This window comes from Moschus berezovskii, chromosome 12 (assembly GCF_049115385.1).
Source record: "Moschus berezovskii isolate FMDL1 chromosome 12, NW_MosBer_1.0, whole genome shotgun sequence".
In the NCBI taxonomy this organism is placed as follows: domain Eukaryota; kingdom Metazoa; phylum Chordata; class Mammalia; order Artiodactyla; family Moschidae; genus Moschus; species Moschus berezovskii.
Genome location: NC_142471.1, coordinates 36630182 through 36652829, shown reverse-complemented (window position 1 = coordinate 36652829; position 22648 = coordinate 36630182). Strand labels below are relative to the sequence as shown.

The 22648-nt window shown below is 44.0% G+C and overlaps 1 protein-coding gene and 1 pseudogene across 5 annotated transcripts in view; both read right to left on the bottom strand.

The window, feature by feature from the left end:
* The window catches only part of SH2D4B (SH2 domain containing 4B), an 84325-nt gene extending 62590 nt beyond the window's left edge, over positions 1-21735 (bottom strand). For 3 of the 5 annotated variants that reach the window (XM_088842470.1, XM_088842468.1, XM_055425972.2), the window contains exon 1: positions 21509-21735. In XM_088842470.1, coding sequence (XP_088698596.1) covers positions 21509-21692 — 184 coding nt within the window. In that variant the 5' untranslated portion in view covers positions 21693-21735. Of the gene's footprint in view, positions 1-21494 lie in introns of all 5 variants that reach the window. The other 2 variants (XM_088842469.1, XM_088842471.1) reach the window with 1 other exon arrangement.
* LOC148775973 (cytochrome c oxidase subunit 6C pseudogene) lies at positions 13681-13902 on the bottom strand (annotated as a pseudogene).
* Positions 21736-22648: the final 913 nt, after the last annotated feature.

Genomic DNA, 22648 nt, shown 5'->3' with positions numbered 1-22648 from the left:
GGAAGAAAAAAAAAAAGGTCAGAGTTGTAATGAGTGAGGAATAACCTGGGCTGACAACCATCATACCACCCTACAAAACCTTGTCATCTGCAAAGAAGATGCCAGACAGAGATTGACCTGAGTGCAGTTCCACAGCCATCTCCCTGTCCCATTCCCTCTAGGGAGCAATATGGCAGCCAGGGCAGCCTGCTGGAGCAGGTGTTCAGGGCTGGAACTGGTGTCCAAAGCCCAGAGACCCTGAGATCTTCAGCAGAGTGGACATCATCAGGTGACTCATTGAAGGAAGACTTGTGTCACTTCCAAGCCAAGGCTTCCCTGGTGGTTCAGAAGGTAAAGAAGCTGCTTGCAATGCAGGAGACCTGAATTTGATCCCTGGGTGGGAAAGATGCCCTGGAGAAGGGAATGGCTACCCACTCCAGTATTCTTGTCTGGAGAATTCCATGGACAAAGGAGACTGGTGGGCTACAGTTCATGGAGTTGCAAAGAGTTGGACAATACTGAGCAACTAACACTTTCATACAAGCCAAGGCACTTCAGAGCCAAGCATCTTCTGAGTCTTATCTCTCTCATTTCTCATCTCTATCATCTCCCCTGTCTGTTGAATGGAAGCAAAGAATTATATATAGATGGTGGTGTTGCAAGATGAAGCAGCTGGCCCCTGCGTCTCCCTGACCCACATCAGCCCACAACCTGAGTAAGAAATAAATTTGTGTTGGATTAAGTCACTGAGATTTTTCAATCTGCCTGTTCTAATAGATTCCATTGATAACCATGAGTAAAATAGAGATCTACCCCCAAAGTGGGGTACTGGCTGCAACAGGAATATCAACTGACTGTCAGTGCTTTAGCAGTGGTGTTTAGCAGGCTGCTTGGCCGAAGATTCATGTGATGCAGGAGCAAAGCATCTGGTAAAGCTGTCAGACACTACAACTTAAGAGGAAGACCTTCATGCCCTCTGAACTTGTCTCTCTAAGAAAGGAGGTTGGAAAACACAGCACTGGGAGTATCCATTAGTTGCTAGGTGCTGTGTTTGGCAAGACGTTAAGGGATAGAAATGAGTTCAAGAAAGAATTGAGGAGACTTCCCTGGCAATCCATTGGTTAGGACTCCACGGCAGGGGGCACGGGTTCAATCCCTGGTCGGGGAACTAAGATCCCACATGCTGGGTGGGATTTAAATTTTAAAAAAAAATTTTTTTTTTAATTTTAGTGTTTAAAAAACAGAAAGAATTGAGCTCAAGGTCATGCTCCCAGCCTTCAACTGAGCATGGCAGGCTGGTTCCTGGGAGACATGAGACTCCTATGAAGGGCAACTCCTCAGAGGCCGTAACAAACCTCCCCTGGACAGCCTGGAACACGTCCACCCAACCTGCCCTCCCCTCTCCTTCACTCAAGGTCATGCTGCACTGACTACAGCGTGATGGCTCTCCCAGCCTCCTCCAGCTCCCAGCCCTTTTTCTCTCACAGGTGTTTTCTGAATGAACTCTTGTGTGATTGTCTCCCACCATGGCTCCCCTCCTGAGAGGAGCCAAGCTAAAACAAGACACTAAGGGTGCAGTCTTTCACACTTGGTTTTCAAAGAGCCTAAATGCAGATGACCTGTTGAAAAGTAGAGGCATGGGGTAAAGAGGCAAAGGAAACAGGCAATTTTTGAAATACGTCCAGAGAATAATCTAGCTGTTGCTCCTGGCACATGGAAGCAAAGAGATCAGAAGCCTACTAAGTCTCTGAGTCTGGACTTAATGACTTAAACAACCCTTGGGCACCCAATCTCAATGACCAGGAGGCAGGTTTCAAAGGCTATATCTATATAGTCCGAGGAGGATGAGATCCTCTATACTCACTTTGGATGCAACCAAGGGGAATAATGAACAAGGAGGAGCCTCCAGGGTACAGACAGTGTCCATTCAAGGTCATCCCTTCACTGCCAGGGCAGGGGGTCCTCACAGAGTCTGACCTGGAGGACTTCACGATGCTATAGACTAGTGACTAAGTGGGGCTCATACTCCCGCCTTTTCCACAGTGGACGTTCTGACCCTGCTCCCCTGACTGTGTATCATGTCTCGAGGGTGTGAGGATTACATGTCTTTTGAGCCACATTAGGACCTTAGAGAACCTAATGCCGTACACATGTAGACTGTGGACTTTGGGCTGACGCAGTGACCAGGTGAGACTTGCAGGCGCCCCATTAAGGAGGCAGTGAGTGTATCTGTGCAGAGAAAACAAATGCATGGATGACTAGAATGTGACAGTGACCACACTATGTCCAGCACGCCACCTCCTCTCCCTGAGCCCAGCAGATGACCACTTTTCCCAGGTTCCTTTCCATTCCATGGGGCCACATGACTGAATTCTAGTCTATGAAACGTCAGGGGAAGTAACTTGTGCCACTTTCGGGCTAAGACTGTTTGCAGTCAGTGTGCCTCTTCCCACATTCTCTTTCCCACCCACCCATCACGAAATTGACGACTCCAAGATGGTGGCGAGAAAAGCGGCCTGATCCATGAGTCAGTGTTCAAAGGCGAGCCATGCCACAGCTACCCAATCCACATCAAGCTGTGACGTAATCAGAACTAGATCTCCGTTACAATAACTCACTGAAATTTCAGAATTTATTGCAGATGGCAGCATTAATTCCCCTGGCTGATATATAAAGGCACTATGATCTTTTTAGTATGTTAAAAGCAATGCAGTACTAGCAGAACATAAGTTTAATTATGACTGATAGAAGCAAAGAAGCAACTACCACTAGAACTGCAGAACTTCCAAATTAATAGTGGGCAAAGGTACATGATAATAGGTTTGTCAATCCTATAAAAATACTTTAAAGAAAAAGAGAAAACAACAGAAAATGAGTAGTTATCATAGCAGACTCTATCAGTTACCTCCTCACCATCCATTCCAGCCATCTTCCTCCCTTGCTAAAAACCCCAATTTGTTTGGGAAGTAACAGAGATCCCTTCGTTTCAGGAAAGGCAAGTTTCTACTCCAGCCTCAAAGGACAAATGAAATTGGTCTAAACCCATCACATAATATTATTCTCGTTGGCAAGTAGTCGACCTAGGAGTGACCAGTCATCCCCACTTTTGACAAAGAAGATGAGGGCAGAAGTCCCAGTGAAAGGCTTTCTTGTTCTAAACAAAAGGTGAAGACTTCTTAGGAGAAATGGGTTCACTCTTTGCTCATTTGCCTCCCCTCCTTCTTCCTGGCTGGAATGAAGAAGTGATGTCAGGAGCTGCTGGAGGACTTTTTTAGCCATGAGGAAGAAAGCCACATGCTAGAGATGAGTAAGCAGAAATTTGAGAGGAGGTGAGGCCTTGACATCTGACTGAGAAGCTAAACTAATCTATCCACTGCAGTATACCTCCAGATGTTTTATCGTTTAGGAAAAATGAGGAACTCCAAGCAATAAAGTTCTTTAATTATTAAATGAAATGTGGTAACACAAATACGAAAGATTTATTTAATCAGGCAACTATTAATGGTGCATCCTGTTACTTACGGCCAAGCACATTCCTAACTGATACAGAAAACAATGAAAAACAACACAGAAGCCCTAAACCCTAAGTATACTCATTAACACAAAAAGGGGAACAGAATTAATTTCTCTATTAAAAATCTGAGACTGTCAGATGTAAATAAAAAGTAAAATCCAGACACTGCTTTGGGAAAGGCCAAGTATTCTCCTTACTGGCTGCAAGTAATAATAAATCCTTGCTTCTCCCAAGCAAAAAAAAAAAAAAGTAAAATCCAATTCTGTACTATTTAAATATAATACACACGTAAAAAAGAAAAAAGTTAAAAATAGTCAGCAATAGGCCATGCAAAGGCAAGCAAAAAGAAAGCAGAAGTGCCAATGTCAGACAAAACAAATTCAAGGACAAACATGTCAGACAAGGCAAAGAATATTATGTGATAATAAAAGATGCAACCCACAAAGAAGCTGTAACAGTCATAAAACTTTATACAACAAACAACATAGCAGACAACTGCATAAAACAAAAACTCCTAACAACTCAAAGAGAATTTGAAAATGTATACATACCCATAGTGGAGAGTTCTACAATATTTATTTCAGAAGCTGGCAAGCCAGATAGATTTTAAAAATTAATAATATAGTTTTTGAATAATATAGTCAATAAATTTTACTTAACAACTACAGAACTTTACTCCTTAAAGTTTAAGAATATACTTTTATTCTTCTGATCTTGCAATTTGTGAGAAAAATGTTATAGGCTATATTCTCTAATAATGACATGAAATTTAGAAATCAATGAGGGGAAATAGCCATCAAGAAAATACTCCTAGAGAACTCATGGATCTTAGAGCAAATCAAAACTGAAATTATACATTATCAAGGGGAAAAGTTGTAGAAAAAAATATGAGTACAAGTAACAGTAAGCTCAAAATAAAAATTATAGGTTTAAAGCCTTTTCTTTTTGATGTCCCAGTGAAGATAAAACTTTCTTCTCTACACATTCCCTCACTGTCCAATAGTTAGGACTCTGCCCTTTCATTGCTGAGAGCCCAGATTTAATCCCTGGTCCAGGAACTAAGATCCTACAAACCACATGGTGCAGCCAAAATAATAAAAGTTAGAATTTTTTTAAAAGTTTAAGAAAAAAATCTCTCTTGTCCAAACACATAACAATATAGAAGCAAAATAACAAGAACAAATGTATAGGAATACAAGAGATACCTCCATAGACTCAATACTAAACAGAAGTGAAGCAGTCTGCAGGGTGGAAGCCTCAGCTCCCATGTGGGTCCTGCAGGAAATGGTGGTCACCAGGAATGTGACTCCAACAGGGTAGAGGGGAGTCAAAGTTCTCCAGGTGAGACAGAGGCCAGAGGAGGACTCAAGTCAGGTGCTGGTGATGTGCTTGCCAAGCTCACGGGGCAGCCAGGAGGTTACAATGGCTGCAGCAGAGGAAGCAAGAAGGGAAATCCCAAATGCAGTTGGAGAAGCATCAGCTTCAGTTCATTCAGCGGCCCTCTCATTGGACACTGTTGACCCGGGTAAGGACTCTGGATTTTGATGTAAGTGGGATGGGAAGTCACGACAAGTGGAGAGTGCGGAAAGTGACGTAATCCATTGAGAGTTCAAAATGCTCACTCTCCCCATTATGTGGGAAAAAAGGGGACAAGGAAACCTGGTAGGTCAGTGAGCATCTGTAATAGTCCAGGGGCTAGATAATCATTTATTGGACTAAGAGGATCCTGGTGGAAGAAGTATAAAGTGGTTAAGATTTAGGATATATTCTGGAGGAAAGAGCAATATTGTTTCAATTTGGGATATGAGTTGTGAAAGAAAGAGAATGAGAAACCTCCAACGTTTCCACTTAAGCAATGGAATGAAAGTGGTATTACTGAAAGGAATAACTTGAAAGAAATAGCTTGGATAAATCAACACTTTTGTTTGGGCCAAGTTAAGTTTGAGATGTCTATTAGATATCCTATAGGCAATCGAAGAAAAGAGTTCAGAGGAGAGACCAGAACTAAAATATAATTTTTAATAGGCATCACTGTATAGACATTTAAAGCAGTAAGACTGGATGAAAGCAGATAAAGAGTGAGTATAGGAAGGAACTAGAAGATGCGGAAGGACAGAAGTCCAGCACATTCCAACATGTAGATAGGAGAAGGACCCTCAAGGAGATGAGGACAAAGAAGCCTGTGAGGCAGGAGAACAACAAAAAGAGCCCAGTATCACAGAAACCAAGGGGAGAAAGAATTTCGGGGATTCAAGAGAGGTCAACTGTGTCAAAGGCTACTGATGGGTCAACAGGATGAAGACAGAATTGACCACTGGATTCAACAACATGGAGGTCACCAACGACCTTGACAAAGGTGATTTCATGAGTCTGTGAAAAGGAACACTTAGAAACTCTTAGAGGAAAATATAAAAGCATATCATTATTACTTTGGGGAAGGAAAGAATTTCTTCTATGAGACATAAAAAGAATAAACTATAAGAGACAATGTTGATGTATTTGAATACAGATTAAAGCCTAAAATTTTCTCACACAAAAAAACACCACAAAGACAATTAAAAATCAGCAATCGAGAGAAGATACTTGAGTGTGCACAACTGTCAATTGCACCAATTAATAAAAGCAATGGTAACAGTTAACATCTGCTGCTGCTGCTGCTAAGTCACTTCAGTCGTGTCCGACTCTGTGTGACCCCATAGACGGAAGCCCACCAGGCTCCCCCGTCCCTGGGATTCTCCAGGCAAGAACACTGGAGTGGGTTGCCATTTCCTTCTCCAATGTGTGAAAGTGAAAAGTGAAAGTGAAGTCACTCAGCCGTGTCTGACCCCCAGCGACCCCACGGACTGCAGCCCACCAGGCTCCTCCATCCATGGGATTTTCCAGGCAAGAGAACTGGAGTGGCCAGTTAACATCTGCTGCTAAGTCACTTCAGTCGTGTCCGACTCTGTGTGACCCCATAGACGGCAGCCCATCAGGCTCTCCCATCCCTGGGATTCTCCAGGCAAGAACACTGGAGTGGGTTGCCATTTCCTTCTCCAATGTGTGAAAGTGAAAAGGGAAAGTGAAGTTGCTCAGTCATGTCTGACTCATAGCGACCCCATGGACTGCAGCCTACCAGGCTCCTCCGTCCATGGGATTTTCTAGGCAAGAGTACTGGAGTGGCTTGCCATTGCCTTCTCCTAGTTAACTTCTACTGAAGGCTTATATGCTATTCACGGTTCAACATATTTTACATGTATTAACTTATTAATGTCTAGAACAATCTTTCTTTACTAGAGTCCAGTGAGAGAAATAAGCCCTATAAAACATAACTTGAATGGTGATTTTTTTCTCAGTTCTCTAAGAATGGTATATAGATAGTACTAGTCTAGACACATTGTAGAAAAGTCAACTCATTACATACTATGTATCCTTTCAAGTAACTATTGTCAAATAATTTGTTCTCAAGACCCCTTTATAGTATTTAAAAATATTGAGCATCTCAAAGAATTTTTGTTTATGTGAATTATACCTATCAATATTTCCCATATTCAAAATTAAAACAGAAAATTGTAATATATATTTATTTAAAATAATAATATATCAGGACTTCCTTAGTGTCCAGTGGTTAAAACTCTGTGCTTCCACTGCAGAAAGCAGGGACTCAATCCCTGGCCAGGAACTAAGATCCAACATGCTGCAGGGCATGATCAAAAAAAGATAAAGTAATAGCAAATCCATTACATAATAACATATATAACACTTTTATAAAAAAATAGCTATATATTCTAAACTAAAAAATATTTAATTGGGAGAGTGGCTTCATTTTCCGTTTTTGCAAATCCTTTGAATGTCCAGCTTAATAGAAAGCAGTTGGGCTCTGTTGTAATACATAATTTTAGTTGAAGCATATGAAAAAAAAATTGACTTCACACAGATATATAATAGGAAAGAGAAGAAAAGAGAAAAATGCATGCCTTTTCAGACAGTACAGATAATCTTCTATTATACCACACCAAAACTAAAGTGGTAGTTTCTTAAATGTTTGTTGTGATGTGAAACCGGAAACAGTATCAGTGAATTTATTGTACTTTGTCCTACTAAAATTCATAGGTCATGTTAATCTCCTAGTTTTGGTCACTGTATCATGGTGACATAAGATGTAACCATTAGTGGCAACTAGATGCAGAGTATAAGGGAAGTCTCTGAACAACTTTGCAACTCTTCTATAAGTCTAAGGTTACTTCAGAACTAAAAATTAAAATTTTTTAAGCAAAATAAAATTAAAATCCATTGGTTTACATTGCACTTTGAAAGGATCTTTCACTCATGCCTAATTTAGCAACTTTTCTCATTGTCCTTTGGAAAATACTGGTCCACGAGCAGATCTTCCAAATGTGGACCCATTTTATTTTACAATATCATAAAATCATGTCTGTTAATATCACTTCAAACCTCAAAGAAAAGCCTCTAGGTATAGGAAATCTAATAAGCTCATTGTGGCTGATATAAGTTTTCCAAAAATTCTAATTTTTGCTTGAAAGCTGGAATTTTATCACTGCCTTAAATTTTATCAGTTGTTTTCTTTGAAGTGACAGAGTCACTTTATTAATTTTCAAATATCCAAGTTTGAAAAAAGACATAGTTTGTCAGTCTTCTTTCAAATAAAAATGGTATTCCATGAAAAAAGAGGCTAGTTCAGCACATAACTCAAAAAATCACATACTGCTTTTCCTCAGGACAGCCATCACACTTCAGTATGCAGCAGAAATGTTTTATGCAGCCTTCTGGTTTGTCACACAATAAAACAATATGGTTTACTATTTCATCAAGGAGTGAAACCACCATCAATTTTACTGAGTGTATGATGATGAAAAAATACAATCATTTCACTCTTACAAGACTGGAAAGAATAAAAACGTCTGATGAAAAAGTCTGCTTGTTGGAAAGGATATGGAACAACAATAATTCTTATAAATTGCTGATGGTAGAAAATCACTTTGATGATATTTGGCAAATATTTAGTAACATTAAACATGCTTCACATTATTACCAAGCACTTTCAAGTACAGATGTGCCCAGAAAAACCTGAATAAGAAGGTTCATGGAAACATCGTCCAAACTATTAAAAATCAGAAACAATGTAAATGACCAGTAAAGGAAAACAGATAAACACATTTTGGTATGTTTTTATAATACAGTACTCCATAGCAAGAAAAATAAATAGGTTTGAACAACACAGACATATCTCTTTAAAAAATGCAGAACCAATAAATTAAATTCAGACTGCATATAGTATAATGTCATTCATATAATGATTAAGCAACATACTGCTTACAAAATATATATTAAAGTACATAAAAGATATAAGGATGATACATTTTGTATTTATAATAGGCTTGCATATGGGGAGAGTGATGAGGAATGAAATATTAGAAAGATATTAAAGTGTGAAGTATACTTTAATAAAAACGAAGAAGGTAGGACTTCCCTAGTGGTCCTGTAGCGAAGACTCTGCACTCCCAGTGTAGAACAGGGGTTTGACCCCTGTTTGGGGAACTAAATTTATGTCACATGCTGCAACTAAGACCTGGCACAGCCAAATAAAGAATTATTTTTAAACAAAGAAGTCACCACGTTAACTGTTAGTAATATGGGTCCATAAGTACATATTACACTACTTACAATTTTTGTCTATATGTTTAAAATTTTACAGTGAGAAATTTTTAAGGCTTTCTTTAAAAAAAAAAGATGAAACATGAATAAACTAAGTTCTCAATCTAAGACATTAATAAAAGAAAATAAAAAGAGAAAAGAATTACCAAAGAAAAAACTAATCTTAGTGAATATACAGCATATATATTATAAATACAACCAAACATTTGTTCTTTGAAAAAATGTAACATGATAGGAAACCACCCAGCATGCTTAATTAAAACATATAGATATAAACATATATATGTTATACATATATTATATATGTTTATATATGTGTGTATATATATAATATATATATGGCATTAGGAATAAAACAAGAACTGATTAAAAGAGAGTATCAAGGACTTCCCTGGTGGTACAGTGAATGAGAATTCGCCTGCCAAGCAGGGGACATGGGTTTGATCCCTGACCCTGAAGGTTCCACGTGCCACGGAGCAATTATGCCCCTGTACCACAGTGACTGAAGCCTGTACACCCTGGAGCCTGTGCTCTGCAGCAAGAGAAACCCCCACATCGAGAGCCTGCCAACCACAACAAAGAGGAGCCCCCACTCTGCAGCTAGAGAAAGCTGGCGAGCAGCAAAAGACCCAGCACAGCCCAACTAAATAAGTAAATAAAAGAGAATATCATGCACTATTCTGTATTAACAAATTTGAAAATATAGATATAGGCATAAATCTTCATAATCTTAAATTAGACAATGGTTTCTTAGATATGACACCAAAAGCATAAACAACAAAAAATATATATACGATTTGGACTTCATCAAAATTTGGTACTTAAAACTTTTGTGTTTCAAAGGATGCCATCCAGAAAGAAAAGGGCAGCTCAAAGAGTAGGAGTAAATATTTGCAGATTATATATCTGATAAAGAACATGTGTCTGGAGTACATAAAAATTCTTACAACTCAATAATAAAAAGACAGTTCAGTCAAACAATGGGCAAAGGATCTAGATATTTCTCTAAAGAAGATATACAGATGTCCAACAGGCACAAGAAAAGATGCTCAACATCTTTCCTCATCAGGAAAATACAAATCAAAACCACAATGACATAACACTTCACACCTCCCAGGATGGATTTAACCAAAAACATAAACAATAATGAGTATTGGTGAAGGTGTGGAGAAATTGGAACTCTTATCCACTGCTTGTGGAAAATTAAAATGGTGCAACTGTTTTGGAAAACAATCTACCAATTCCCCAAGTTATTAAACATAAAGTTATCAAAAGATCTGGCAATCCCACTCATAGATACACACCCAAGAGAAATAAAAACAAACATCCACACAAAAACTTGCACATGAGTGTTTACAGAAGCATTATTCATAATAGTCAAAAGTGAAAACCCAAATTTCCTTTAAGAGATGATGGATAAACAAAATGTGATACATTCATATAATGGAATCTTCAGTTCAGTTCAGTTCAGTTTAGTCGTCCAGTCATGTCCGACCCTTTGCAACCCCATGAATCACAGCACGCCAGGCCTCCCTGTCCATCACCAACTCCCGGAGTTCACACAAGCTCATGTCCATCGAGTCAGTGATGCCATCCAGCCATCTCATTCTCTGTCGTCCCCGTCTCCTCCCGCCCCCAATCCTTCCCAGCATCAGAGTCTTTTCCAGTGAGTCAACTCTCCGCATGAGGTGGCCAAAGTATTGGAGTTTCAGCTTTAGCAGCAGTCCTTCCAATGAACACCCAGGATTGATTTCCTTTAGAATGGACTGGTTGGATCTCCTTGCAGTCCAAGGGACTCTCAAGAGTCTTCTCCAACACCACAGTTCAAAAGCATCAATTCTTCAGCGATCAGCTTTCTTCACAGTCCATTCAGCCATAAAAAGAATGACATACAGATATATGCTACATTGTGGATGGGCCTTGAAAACATTATGCTAAGTGCAAGAAGCCAGTCACAAAAGTCCACATATTACATTATTCCATCCATATGAAAGTCCAAAATAGGGAAATCCAGAGACCTAAAGAAGACTGCATGCTAAGTTGCTTCAGTCGTGTCCGACTCTTCACAGCTCTATAGACTGTAGCCCGCCAGGCTCCTCTGTCCATGGGATTCTCCAGGCAAGAATATTGGAGTGGGTTGCCCTCCTCCACGGAGAAGGCAATGGCAAGCCACTCCAGTACTCTTGCCTAGAAAATCCCATGGACGGAGGAGCCTGGTAGGCTGCAGTTCGTGGGGTCGCTAAGGGTCGGACAAGACTGAGCGACTTCACTTTCACTTTTCACTTTCACACATTGGAGAAGGAAATGGCAACCCACTCCAGTGTTCTTGCCTGGAGAATCCCAGGGATGGGGAGCCTGGTGGGCTTCCATCTATGGGGTCACAAAGAGTCGGACACGACTGAAGTGACTTAGCAGCAGCAGCAGCCCTCCTCCAGGGGATCTTCCCAACCTAGGAATTGGACCTATGTCTCTTATGTCTCCTGCATTGGCAGCCAAGTTCTTTACCACTAGCACCACCTGGAAAGCCCCTAAGGAAGATTAGTAGTTACTAAAGGCTGGAGCAGGGAGAGAGGAGCCTGGAGGGTACTAGTTAAAGTCTATGGGTTTTCTTGAGGGATGAAAATATTCTAAAATTGACTGTGGTGATGGCTGCACATCTCTGTGAATATACTAAAAACCACTTAGTTGTACACATTAAATGGGTGACTTGTGTACACTTTAAACAGGTGACTTGTATGGTTTAGGAATTATGTCTCAATAAAGCTGTTCTGGACAACAACAACAACAAGAAAAAACTCTCCTGGTAATTATTTGATAAGGTAATTTTAAAAATTAGTTAAGGTACAGAAGTCTAAACAAGATATGGACAAACTTAACCTAACCAACACCTATAGAACAGTCCACACTATAAAGGAAAACTTTCTTTCCAGCGCACACAGAACACTCACCTGGATAGACTACAGTCTCGGCCATTATACAAGAAACAACAAGTTTCAAACGTTTGAAATCATTTATGGAATGTATAGGGAACCCAACCATGGTGGCCAGATAATAAGCATATCCATGCAATGATAAGATAAAAATAAATGTTCCCTGAGGCCCCAAATCATGTCATTTTGAAAGGACAGGCGGGAAACAGGTGTGGAAATGCACCTGAAGAATCTATTTTCAAATGAGAGAATCCTAGGAAGCTTTGCTAACCTTTAATATGAGAAAACCTGGAAAGCAGTGATGCTACTAGCCACTCCGAGAGATAACAAAGGGGCCGGCAGCTGCCTGCAACCTGCTACTTCAGCATGACTCCACTGAGGAGAGCTGAGACCTGGCATCAGGTTACAGGGAGTCATGAGATAACCAGGTGGTGGCCTTTCTCAGAAACTGCCCCTGCTGACCTCCAGGTGGAAGAAGAAGCAGTGAGGTGGACAGGGAAGAAGGGAGGTGGCAGGCATCAACACCCCTCAAGCAAGGGGAGAAAATACAACCCAAGCAGCTCAGCGTGGCATGCCCAGCTGGGGTCCTGCAACAGGCAGGAGAAAGGTTTCCCTCCAGCCAGAGTTGAGCAAAATTCCACCTGTTTAATCAGTCCATGGGCTGCAGGAAACAAACTTACAGTTACCAGGAAGGAAAGGGGGGGTGGGGTAAACTGGGAGACTGGAATTGACATATACACACTACTATATATAGAATGGATAACTAATAAGGATCTACTGTATAGCACAGGCAACTCTACTCAACACTTTGTAATCCCCTGTATGGGAAAAGAATCTTAAAAAAAAGTGGATATATGTGTATGCGTAACTGATTCACTTTACTGCATACCTGAAATTAACACAGCACTGTAAATCATCTACACGCCAAAAAAATTTTTTTTAAACTAGAGAAAAAAATATACAGCCCATGGGCTCTTGGCAGCATCCAGGAAAATGGTGAGGGGTAGGCGGGCAGGAAAATCCCTTCCCCGTGGGCCAAGCTCTTCAGGTACTTGCAAAAACTCTCTCCCTCTTTATATGTCGTCCCTCCTTAGCCTTGTAGGAGGATCCCCATCAACATTACTGCTACCAAACTTCTTTAACTTTTGCCAGTATTATTGTTTTAATTGGCAATGAGATACTTTATTAGTGAGGCTGAAGACCTTTCCACAAGGTCATTGTGGATTTGAAATTTCACTCTTGAAAGGTGGCGTGCTGTGATTCATGGGGTCGCGGAGAGTTGGACACGACTGAGTGACTGAACTGAACTGAATGGCTTGTTAATATCTTTCCTCCATCTTTCTACTATTTTTCTTTTGCTGATTGGGGAAGTTTCTTTCATCTCTGGATACAAGTCCTTTGCCTGTTACAAATGTTGCGAATACTTTCCTCTCATTTATCTCTCCTGTTTTGTTTTCTTTTTTCTTTTTTTTCAGTATTTGTTAATTGTTTATTTATTGAGAGACTATTTCTCACCCCAGATAGTCATAGTTTCATAGTTCAGGAACACAGGAAAGTGACAAACGTCCATGGACAACCCAAATAAATTATTTATATTCCAAATCACTTTGCACTCTGAAAGATACCAGCCTTCCTCATCTCAAAATCTTTCATGAAATCATAATTTCTGTAGAAATCTGCATATGCCTTCTTTCTTTGTTCAGCCACAGCAAACTTACAGAAAGTTGCAAACCCCAGGGAGACCATGAATGGTCCAACAATATGAAATCGCAGACGTTTGGCCAGGAGGCCACGCATCTGAGGCTTTGCCAAAGCAGAGGACATGGTAATTTTTCTTCTCGACGGCTCAACCGCGACGTCCTTTCAGGCTGATGGAGAAATGGACCTTGTTTTCTTTTTAAACTCAGTTTGGTATCTTTTATAAAGATTTTAAAAATTTAGTCATATTTATCTTTATTTTCCTTATTTTTCTTGTTGTGTCTTATTTTAAGAAAGCCTTCACTCTCCCCAATATGCTCTCATATTTTCTTTGATTACTTCTAGAATTTTGTTTTGGCTTTTTCTACATTGGTCTTTAGTCACCTGGAATATGTCATTTCCCCACAAGAGCAGCTGTGAGAAGGAGGAAGATGCTGTACACTGAAGTATGGGGAATTGGAGCCCCAGCAAGCCTGGACCCAGATTCCAACTCTACCCCAACTCAACCGATTTTGTTAATAACCGATTTAGTTAATTTGACAACACACATCTTAAAGTTTCTGAAATCACTATGTGTCTTATAAACAATGGTGTATCATGGTTTCATTTACAGCTTTCTTAGTAGTATATAAAAATAGTGTGTCTTTCAAGCCCAGAATCTAAGGTGGGCATGCTGATTTTCTTCAACTCCCTTTTAGATTTCTCTGTTAGGTTCAACAGTTTTTCAGTAGATCCACTTAGAGGGCAATGAGTTTGTAGGAACACTGGGGAATCGGGGGTTTGGAAGCCCTGGATTTGGGGGCTTTAACTCTTCAATTGCCCATCTTAGATTTCATGAAACACAAAGAACTCAATCTCAGGTCCCTAAGGGGGTGAGATAAACAGCCAGATGAGACATTCCATCTGGGTGAGTTCACCTTCATTCCAGAGAAAGCAGCTGCTCTGAGGCCTTATTCTTCCTGCAATCCTGGGCCTTCTTCCTTAGCCTCCAGAACCTGAGCCTCCATTCCAGGAACCCCTTCAGGCACCCTTCTTTAAAACCTTCCGTGGGACAAGGCCATACCTCAGTTGTCTGCCAGATCCAGGACGCTCAGAGCTGACAGTTAAGGGCTCTGTCCAAGGCTGATCTCTGCCCACATTCAACAAGCCTGCACCCTCACCCCTGGGGACACCCACACCTGCTGGGCACCAGAAGCGATTAAGGCGGCTGTCCCCACATCCTCTCACAGCAGCTGCTGCCTGGCTCCTCCCACTGCCCACCTGGTGAGTCTGTGGTTCTGCAGCTTCTGCAAATGCTGGAGACAGGGAGCCGAGGGCTCAGTCAGAGCCCTGGCACTGGGCTCAGGGAAGGCCAGGAGGACAGGGAGTGAGCCAGGAGGCTGCAGAGGCCCCCAGCCAGGGCCAGCGTGAGAACTTTGCACACTTCAGCCTCACAGCCACCCAGAAAGCCCCTGCCTCATTCCAGATGAAGGGAAGCAGAGTGACACCCCAAAGAGTTACAGTCCCCAAATCCAGGGCTTCCATGCCCTTGATTTCCCAATGTTCCTACATACTCACTGTCCTCTAAGTGGAGCTACTGGAAAACTGTTGGAACTAATAGAGAAATTTTAAAAGGGAGTTGAAGAAAATCAGCATGCCCACTGCAATATGACAGCAAGAACAGAAATGGGACAGGAGACAGCTTCAAACATGGATTTCCCTTGATGTTTAATAACTTCTGTGTGACGTGCTGAGAATCCAAACAGTGAGTGGTGTGCTGCTGGGTTGGCCAAATCATTTGTACAAGGGGGCAGAGAGGGGATAAAACATTTATCACTTTCCCCTCAGAGGAAAAAATGTGGGGAACTAGCAGTACAAAGTGGAGTTGGTGTCCAAGTAATTATTGCTATTATGGCTTGATTATAAAACCACTGTTGGCATAAAAAATAAGTCTTGAAAGATAACTAAACAAAATCAATCTAAAATTCTTGATTATACCAAAAAACCATGGAGAGGGATATTAAAATATCCTTGTTTCTCATCTTCAATCTATGACGTGTCATTCCTGATAAAGATAAAATGGGTTCAAGTATATATTTTTAAAGGTTTAAACGAACATACGCTATTTAATAGACACTTTTCAATCGACTCCCTTTAAAAAAAAATGATAGTATCAAAAGGAGGGGGGAAAGAAAAGATACAAGGACATGAACACTAGGCAGATGCAAAGGAGAAAAGCAGAGTCAGTCAACCTAAAAATCTAAGTCAAAATCCTAAAAAAAGAAATGAGAAGAAAGGACTTACCCAGCGTCCAGTGGTTAAGACTCCAGCTTCCAATGCAAGGGGTATGGGTTTGATCCCTGGTTGGCAAGTTAAGGTACCATAAGGTATGCGGTACGGAACAACAAACGGGGCTAGAAAGCTTGAATACCTCTACGCAAAATTACAACAACAACAATGGTCACATCTTGCACCGCATACAAAGATTAACTCAAATGGATCATAGACCCAAAATGTAAAGCCTAAAAGGAATTTAAAAAATAAAATGGTGAGTTGTATGTTAAAAAAAAAGAAATGAAAAGGAAATGAGTTGTAAGAGTGAAAAGGTGACAGAATAGCCCCTACTTGGTGGCTCGGGTGGTAAAGAATCCACAGGCAATGGAGGAGACTGGGATTCAATCCCTAGGTGGGGAAGATCCCTGGAGAAGGGAATGGCTACCCTCTCAAGTATTCCTACCGGGAGAATTACAGGAACAGGGGAGCCTGATGGGCTACCGTCCATGGGGTCACAAAGAGTCAGACACAACTGAGTGACTCTACAGACTGTAGTTCAGCTTCTACAATATACATCACAAAACACAAGTTTACTGAGACTGTTAGACTTTTACTGAAGATTTTCAACGTCTAGGGGAGAGGTAACACTGCACAGTTCACTGCACGCATGCTCAGTCGCTCAGTCATGTCCGACTCTTTGTGACCCCACAGACTATAGCCCACCAGGCTCCTCTGTCCATGGGATTTCTTAGGCAAGAATCCTGGAATGGCTTGCCATTTCCTTCTCCAGGGGATCTTCCCAACCGAGGGATCAAGCCCACGTCTCCTGCGTGGCAGGCAGATTCTTTATCAATGAGTCACCTGTGAATCCCACAGCTCACAGCCTTCTACTCAAAAGAGAAATCCTTTAATACCTGTCTCCTCAATCAAGCCCCTCTGACACACCACGCACACCAGGGTCTCAGCAGCTCCCCGCCCACAGCTGGCCCCAACCATAACCATCAGGTTTGTTTCACTTGCTAGGATGGACACGACGCAGCCACAGCCATGCTGACATCACCGCACATGCAGGCTAGTGGAGGAGACAGACCATAAACAAGCAAACAGACATGAGAGAAGAAGAAGACGATAACGACAAAGGCAAATTCACAGGGACAGAAAGCAGATCGGTGCTTGCCAGGGGCTGTGGGAGGGAAGGATGGGGAATGACCCAGTAATGGATACGGGCTTTCCCTCTGGGGTGATGTACACGACACAGGTGGTGGTTGCACAATATTCTAAACGTCACTGAATTGCACACTTTAACATGGTTAAAATAGTAACCTTTATGTCGTGTATATTTTACCACACACACACAAAAAATGATACTTTCAGATAAGGTAAAGTGCTTTGAGGGAAGTCAGGCTGGATATTATAAGACAAGGGTGCGGCTCCTTGAGAGCAAGGCGTCAGTGAAAAGCTCAACATTTAACTGAAAAATGAATGAAGGGGAGAACCCAGGCTCACGAGGATTTGGGAAAAAAGCATTCCACCCAGAGGGACACAAAAGAGGTAGAAACAGGTTGGAGAATGGGTAGAGGCCCTCAAAAAGCATTTGTGTTCCTTTGAGTACAATGGAAGCCACTGGGGCAGGGAGATCCCTGAATTTAGTGTGTTAAAAGGGCACTTTGGCTGCTCTGCGGAGAAAGGTCATAGGGCATGAGCCTGAGACAGGGGGACCACTGAGGAGATGGATGCACTGGGAATGTCTGCAGGCTAGTACAGGTTCCCATGCCCGGAAAGGGAACACACTGAGGCTAGGAGGGCCTAGGTCCAGCAGGGGAGGTTGCCATGGTTACTGGAAGGTTCCCAGGAAACAGTCAAGGTGGATGCCCAGGGAGAAAGACTGTGTCCCATAGTCATTTCATTAAAGCATGGACCAGGCCCACCTGGGCACCAAGTCCAGGGCAGATGTGCAGTGGGAATGGCTGCGAGCTGAGACGGGATGCTGGATTGGGTATCTCCTTCTAGCCCCAGGTCAGGGCTGCTTGTAGGAGTGGCATAGGATGGAAAGACAGAGAGAGGTGGGCCTAGCAGGCAGGAGGGGCCTCTTGACCCTTGGGGAACAGAAGCAGTAGGGGCTGGACAGCCAGATTTACAGTCTTCCATAGGCTGGACTGAGGGGCAGGCACGAGGCTGGCTGTGTGGGTGAGAATAAGGCACTTCCGTGAAGCTGCAGGTTTGGCTTGCAGTGTGGCCAATGTCAGCCACATTAAAGGAGAGAGCAGGAAGGAGTGGGGGAAGAGGTCTGGACCCCAGGAAGAGGATGGCCAGACAGATAAGGAGATGGTCATGGAGGAACCAATTGAACACTGACAGGGACTGCCAGTCATGGCCAGAACCAGCAAGACCAGGTGGAGAGGCTTCCTGGGTCACCGCAGCAGTAGGAACACATGTGTCCTGAGTCCTGCGTCCCAGCTGACACACAGCTCCAGGCCCAAGAAAACCCAGAAAGGGCCAGGAGGTTGTAAAGGCTGCGAGAACCCACGTCACCTGTGAGGAGCTGCAGTCACCATCACGCTCGATGGCCGTGGCTTAAATCTAGAAGAATGTAATGTCGTAACACGCCTTCCCAGAGTCTCAACAAACAACACAAGTTTCCATCAGACGTCAAATTTTGCCAGAAACTAGCAAATACAATGGGAAATGGGAAAACAACGTAGGCTAAGGGTCTGTATCTTCTACAACAGGGCAGAACACCAGAAGCGTCTCAGCGAAGTACAAAGCAAAACCAAAAAGACACACCAGCATGATCAGGGAGTGAGATGCGCCCAGCCATGACCATCCTTTTCCAGCCCAGCTCACGTCTGCGGCCCCTCCCAGGACCAGCACAACCACCGAGCTTATGTAAATCGGAATAACCCGTTTCACCGGTGTCTGTCCCTCCCCTCTCAGGCAGAACTGGAAAGCAGAGATGTTCTCAGGGTCAGAGTGCACCTTGCCCCGCCTGAGTCCTAGGGACCGTGAGATCAGGCCTGCTAGGAACTGAGAAGAGAGAGCGTGGGATGGAGTTCTCCAGGGACAAATGGGACTTGGGAGGTCAACGGGCAGGAGGAGGTGCAAGGTCATTCCAGGCTGACGGGAACTAAGCTGTGCTCAGGGATCCCAAGAGGCTGGCACGCACAACAGGACGCAGCAGGTGCTTCCTTCAGGACAGATTGGAGGGAGGGAGGCACAAGCTGGGAAGGAAATGTCTGTAAAAGGAAGGAAAAGATGCAGCTGACAGAGCCTGCGCCTACACACCCTGCCCTGAGCCACCCCATGGCTGCTTCTTTCCCAAGTCTCACTCCTGACACTCCAGTTGGCATGCTCTCTTGGATCTGATCGGTTTACCCATGGATTCAAGAGCTGAAGCTCTGTCCAGTTCACCAAGATCAGAGCTTAGTGATGTTGGCTAAAGGTGTGAATGAATGAACAAGTGAATACACGCACAGATCATCCATTGGATTGAAGCATCGAGTTCAGAAGTGAATGAACAGAAAAACATCGGTCACTAGGCTAAGGTCAAAGTCACAGGATATTCATCCCGGCTCCATTCTTAGCAGCTAGGTGACTGTGGAGGATTGGGCTGTGGCTTCCTTATCTGAGACAGTCAGAGGGCTATGGAGCATTCAGTGAGGGCAAGCACACGGTAAATGTTAAAGGTCTCGGACAGGTGGGGTGGTTGTTGCAACCCTTTATCAAGATTCCAGGACGAGAAGCAGGCAATGTGCACCCAGACCCATACTAAGAAGCTCTTCAGCCGCTGGGGCTGAGCCTGCCCCCAGGGCTTCCCCAAGGTCTTCCCAGACAGCTCTGGGACTAAAGAAAAGAGCTGAGATCTGAGCGGGATCCTGACCTGGAATACACACACTCCTACTCGTCTCCATTCTTTATAAATCAGAACATTAACTATCTGGAAAAGAGTCTTCTGCACCAGAAACCCAAATGAGTTTAATGTATAATTTATTCACGAAAACGTAGATGTCAAAGTGTGACAAATCGTAGTAAAAATATTTTTATAGTTAAAGTTTTAGACATCTGTCTTCCTCCCAGAAGAGTCACGGTATCAATGACATGCGACCCTAGGGCTCTGGGCGGGTGAGGCAGGAAGGTGACCTGTCTTTTTCACCAGCAGTGATGAAGCTGCCAGTGCAGTCCCAGCCTTGGCACGAGCCACAGGCAGCCAAGTCATAGCTTTGCCTCCCTGGGGTCCTACCATGTCTTGCTCAAAAATGGGGATTTCATACTCTGTGACAGCTCTGTGTTAGACCCAAGGGCAGAAGACAGGATGGAGAATGATCTCACTCCCGGAGCTTTGAGTCCCCTGAAAGCTTTGAGCTTTCAGACCCCTTAGTATGGGTCTGAGAGCCAGGCGAGCAGAGGATCAAAGACACTGACAGTGTGGCAAGTGCTAGGGCAGGGCTGGGTCCAAGCAGTCACCAAGGAGCAAGTACTTCTCTGCACCAGGAGCATCCCCGAGAGACTGCAAGAGGCAGAACTTCAGGCCAGAACTGAAGGAGTCTGTCAGGAGGATAAAGGCAGGAGAACATTCCCCAAGAGAAGAATCACGTGTGTAAAGAGAGAGGCTACAGCAAGATGGCCAGATGGGTGCAGGTGTGGCCTGCAGAACATGGCAGGGGCAAGCCTGGAGTGAAGAGAGGAAGCCAGGTCACCAAGGGGCCTGTATGTCTATCGAGAAGCAGAACCTTATCCTAGACTGCAAACTTACAAACTGATCAAGTCTACAACTCACTCTGGCCAACAGTATAGAGGCTGAGAGGAGGGCTGCTGTGGGCAGCCAATGAGAGAGAAAACAAACGGGTTTGGGGAATGGTAAAGTGCGGCATCCGCATACAGTGCCCTCCCCAGCAGGGTCTCGAGTCCCGCACAACTCAGCAGCCTGCCTGCTTCAGATGTGCCGTCGCTCACAGGCGCCCCAGTCCATAGCCTTGACTGGCACAGGCGCCCCAGTCCGTAGCCTTGACCTGCACATCACTGCATAGCAACTACCTGAAATGTGGGTTGAACCCTTGTTTCTCATCTGCAGTTGCTACTGCCTTTGGGACTGGTCACTCTTAATGTAGGTGCAGAGGCCCAGTGGGGCTCCAGCACAACCCGAAGCATCCTCTCACACAAGGACAGGGAGGAGGGGCATGGGGCACCATGCTGGAACCACTGAGCTGCACTCGCAAGGGAGGGAGGAATGGTGTGTCTGCGTTGCACCCTGCCCTCTGTCCATGCCATCAGGGTCCCCAGGCAGTGCCCTGTGCAGCCTTGTAGCCCTGCATAAAAGAGAGATGCCCAGGCTAATGGGATAGGATGCTCACAGAACAAGAGTTTCAAGCCCCTGACCCTTATCACATCAGCACACATTTTAAAGAACACAGCCTCTTATTATCAACTTTTCCGTCTCCCAGGAGGCCAGGGCTCAGGCTTTTGGTTACTTTCAGCCACCTACCTCGCTTGACTTTGGGGGGCCTGAGGCCTTCGACCTGGGCCAGGGCCTCCCAAGCCTCACGCTCCCTCCAGCGTCTCAGCTGCTCCTCACGCATTTTGTAGAAGAGGATGTGCTTCTGCACATCGCTGAGCTCAGCGAGGAGCTCGGGATCGATGTACATGTCATGCAGGATCTGCTGAAGCATGGTGCCACCTGGGATGCGCACGCCAGCAGGACACCCCAGGCCGCTCTTCACCCTGGGCTCCTCACGCCACAGCCACTCCCAGAGCCCCTTCTCTGTGCAGCACTGTCACTCTGCCACAGCTCCCAGCCGATGACGAACTCATCTCCTCTGCTCGGGACAACAGGGATCAGGCAGCTGGAAGGAAAGAGGCAGCCAAGACCCGCAATGGCGATCCGGCACCTGGAACAGTCTAGTCCTTCTGTTGGGTCCCCAAGAGGCTGGGTCGTGGCCTCCCCTGGGCTCTCAGATGATGGAAGAGAAAAAGCCTCCAGCTCTGTGGGCAATGCCCAGGCCTGGCCCTGCCTGGCCCTGCCTGGCCTGGCAGGTGTCGAGTGATCTGTTAGTGGAAGGTAACGATGACACCAGCTGTATCAATGACACTGCCCCAGCCAACCAGGAACCGATCTTTCCTCTAAAGGTAAGAGGAGGAGGAGGAGGAGGCAGGTTTGCCAATGAATTCCATGTCTTTTGAGTCAACATCAAACAGGCCAGAGAAGCCAGTCATTGCCAGTCTACCTCTGTTCCAGGACGCTGGCCTACTGAGATAATGCTTCTAACACTCTGCCTTGGAGGAAAAGAGATCTGCCCTTCTTTCTGGCTTGCAGTTAAGGAAGAAAGCAAAATGGAATCAGTAGGGACACCCGAGGGGCTTGATCACAGGATTCAAGGACATGAAGGAGGTAAATATCCTCTCCCTTTCCCCTGTAATAGGCTGGCTCAGTCTGGGGTCAATTGTGGTCATTGCTGATCCTTTTCTGCTGTTGTTGCTGTTGCAAGTATCTGGACATGATCACAAACAACACAAGTGTGTTTTCTCTGTCCTCTCCATGCCCTGAATGTGAAGCGACCTGGACAGAGGGGGATGTTGCTTTCTGCTTGGAGGAAACTCACCTGTCTTTGGCCGTGAGGATGGGTAG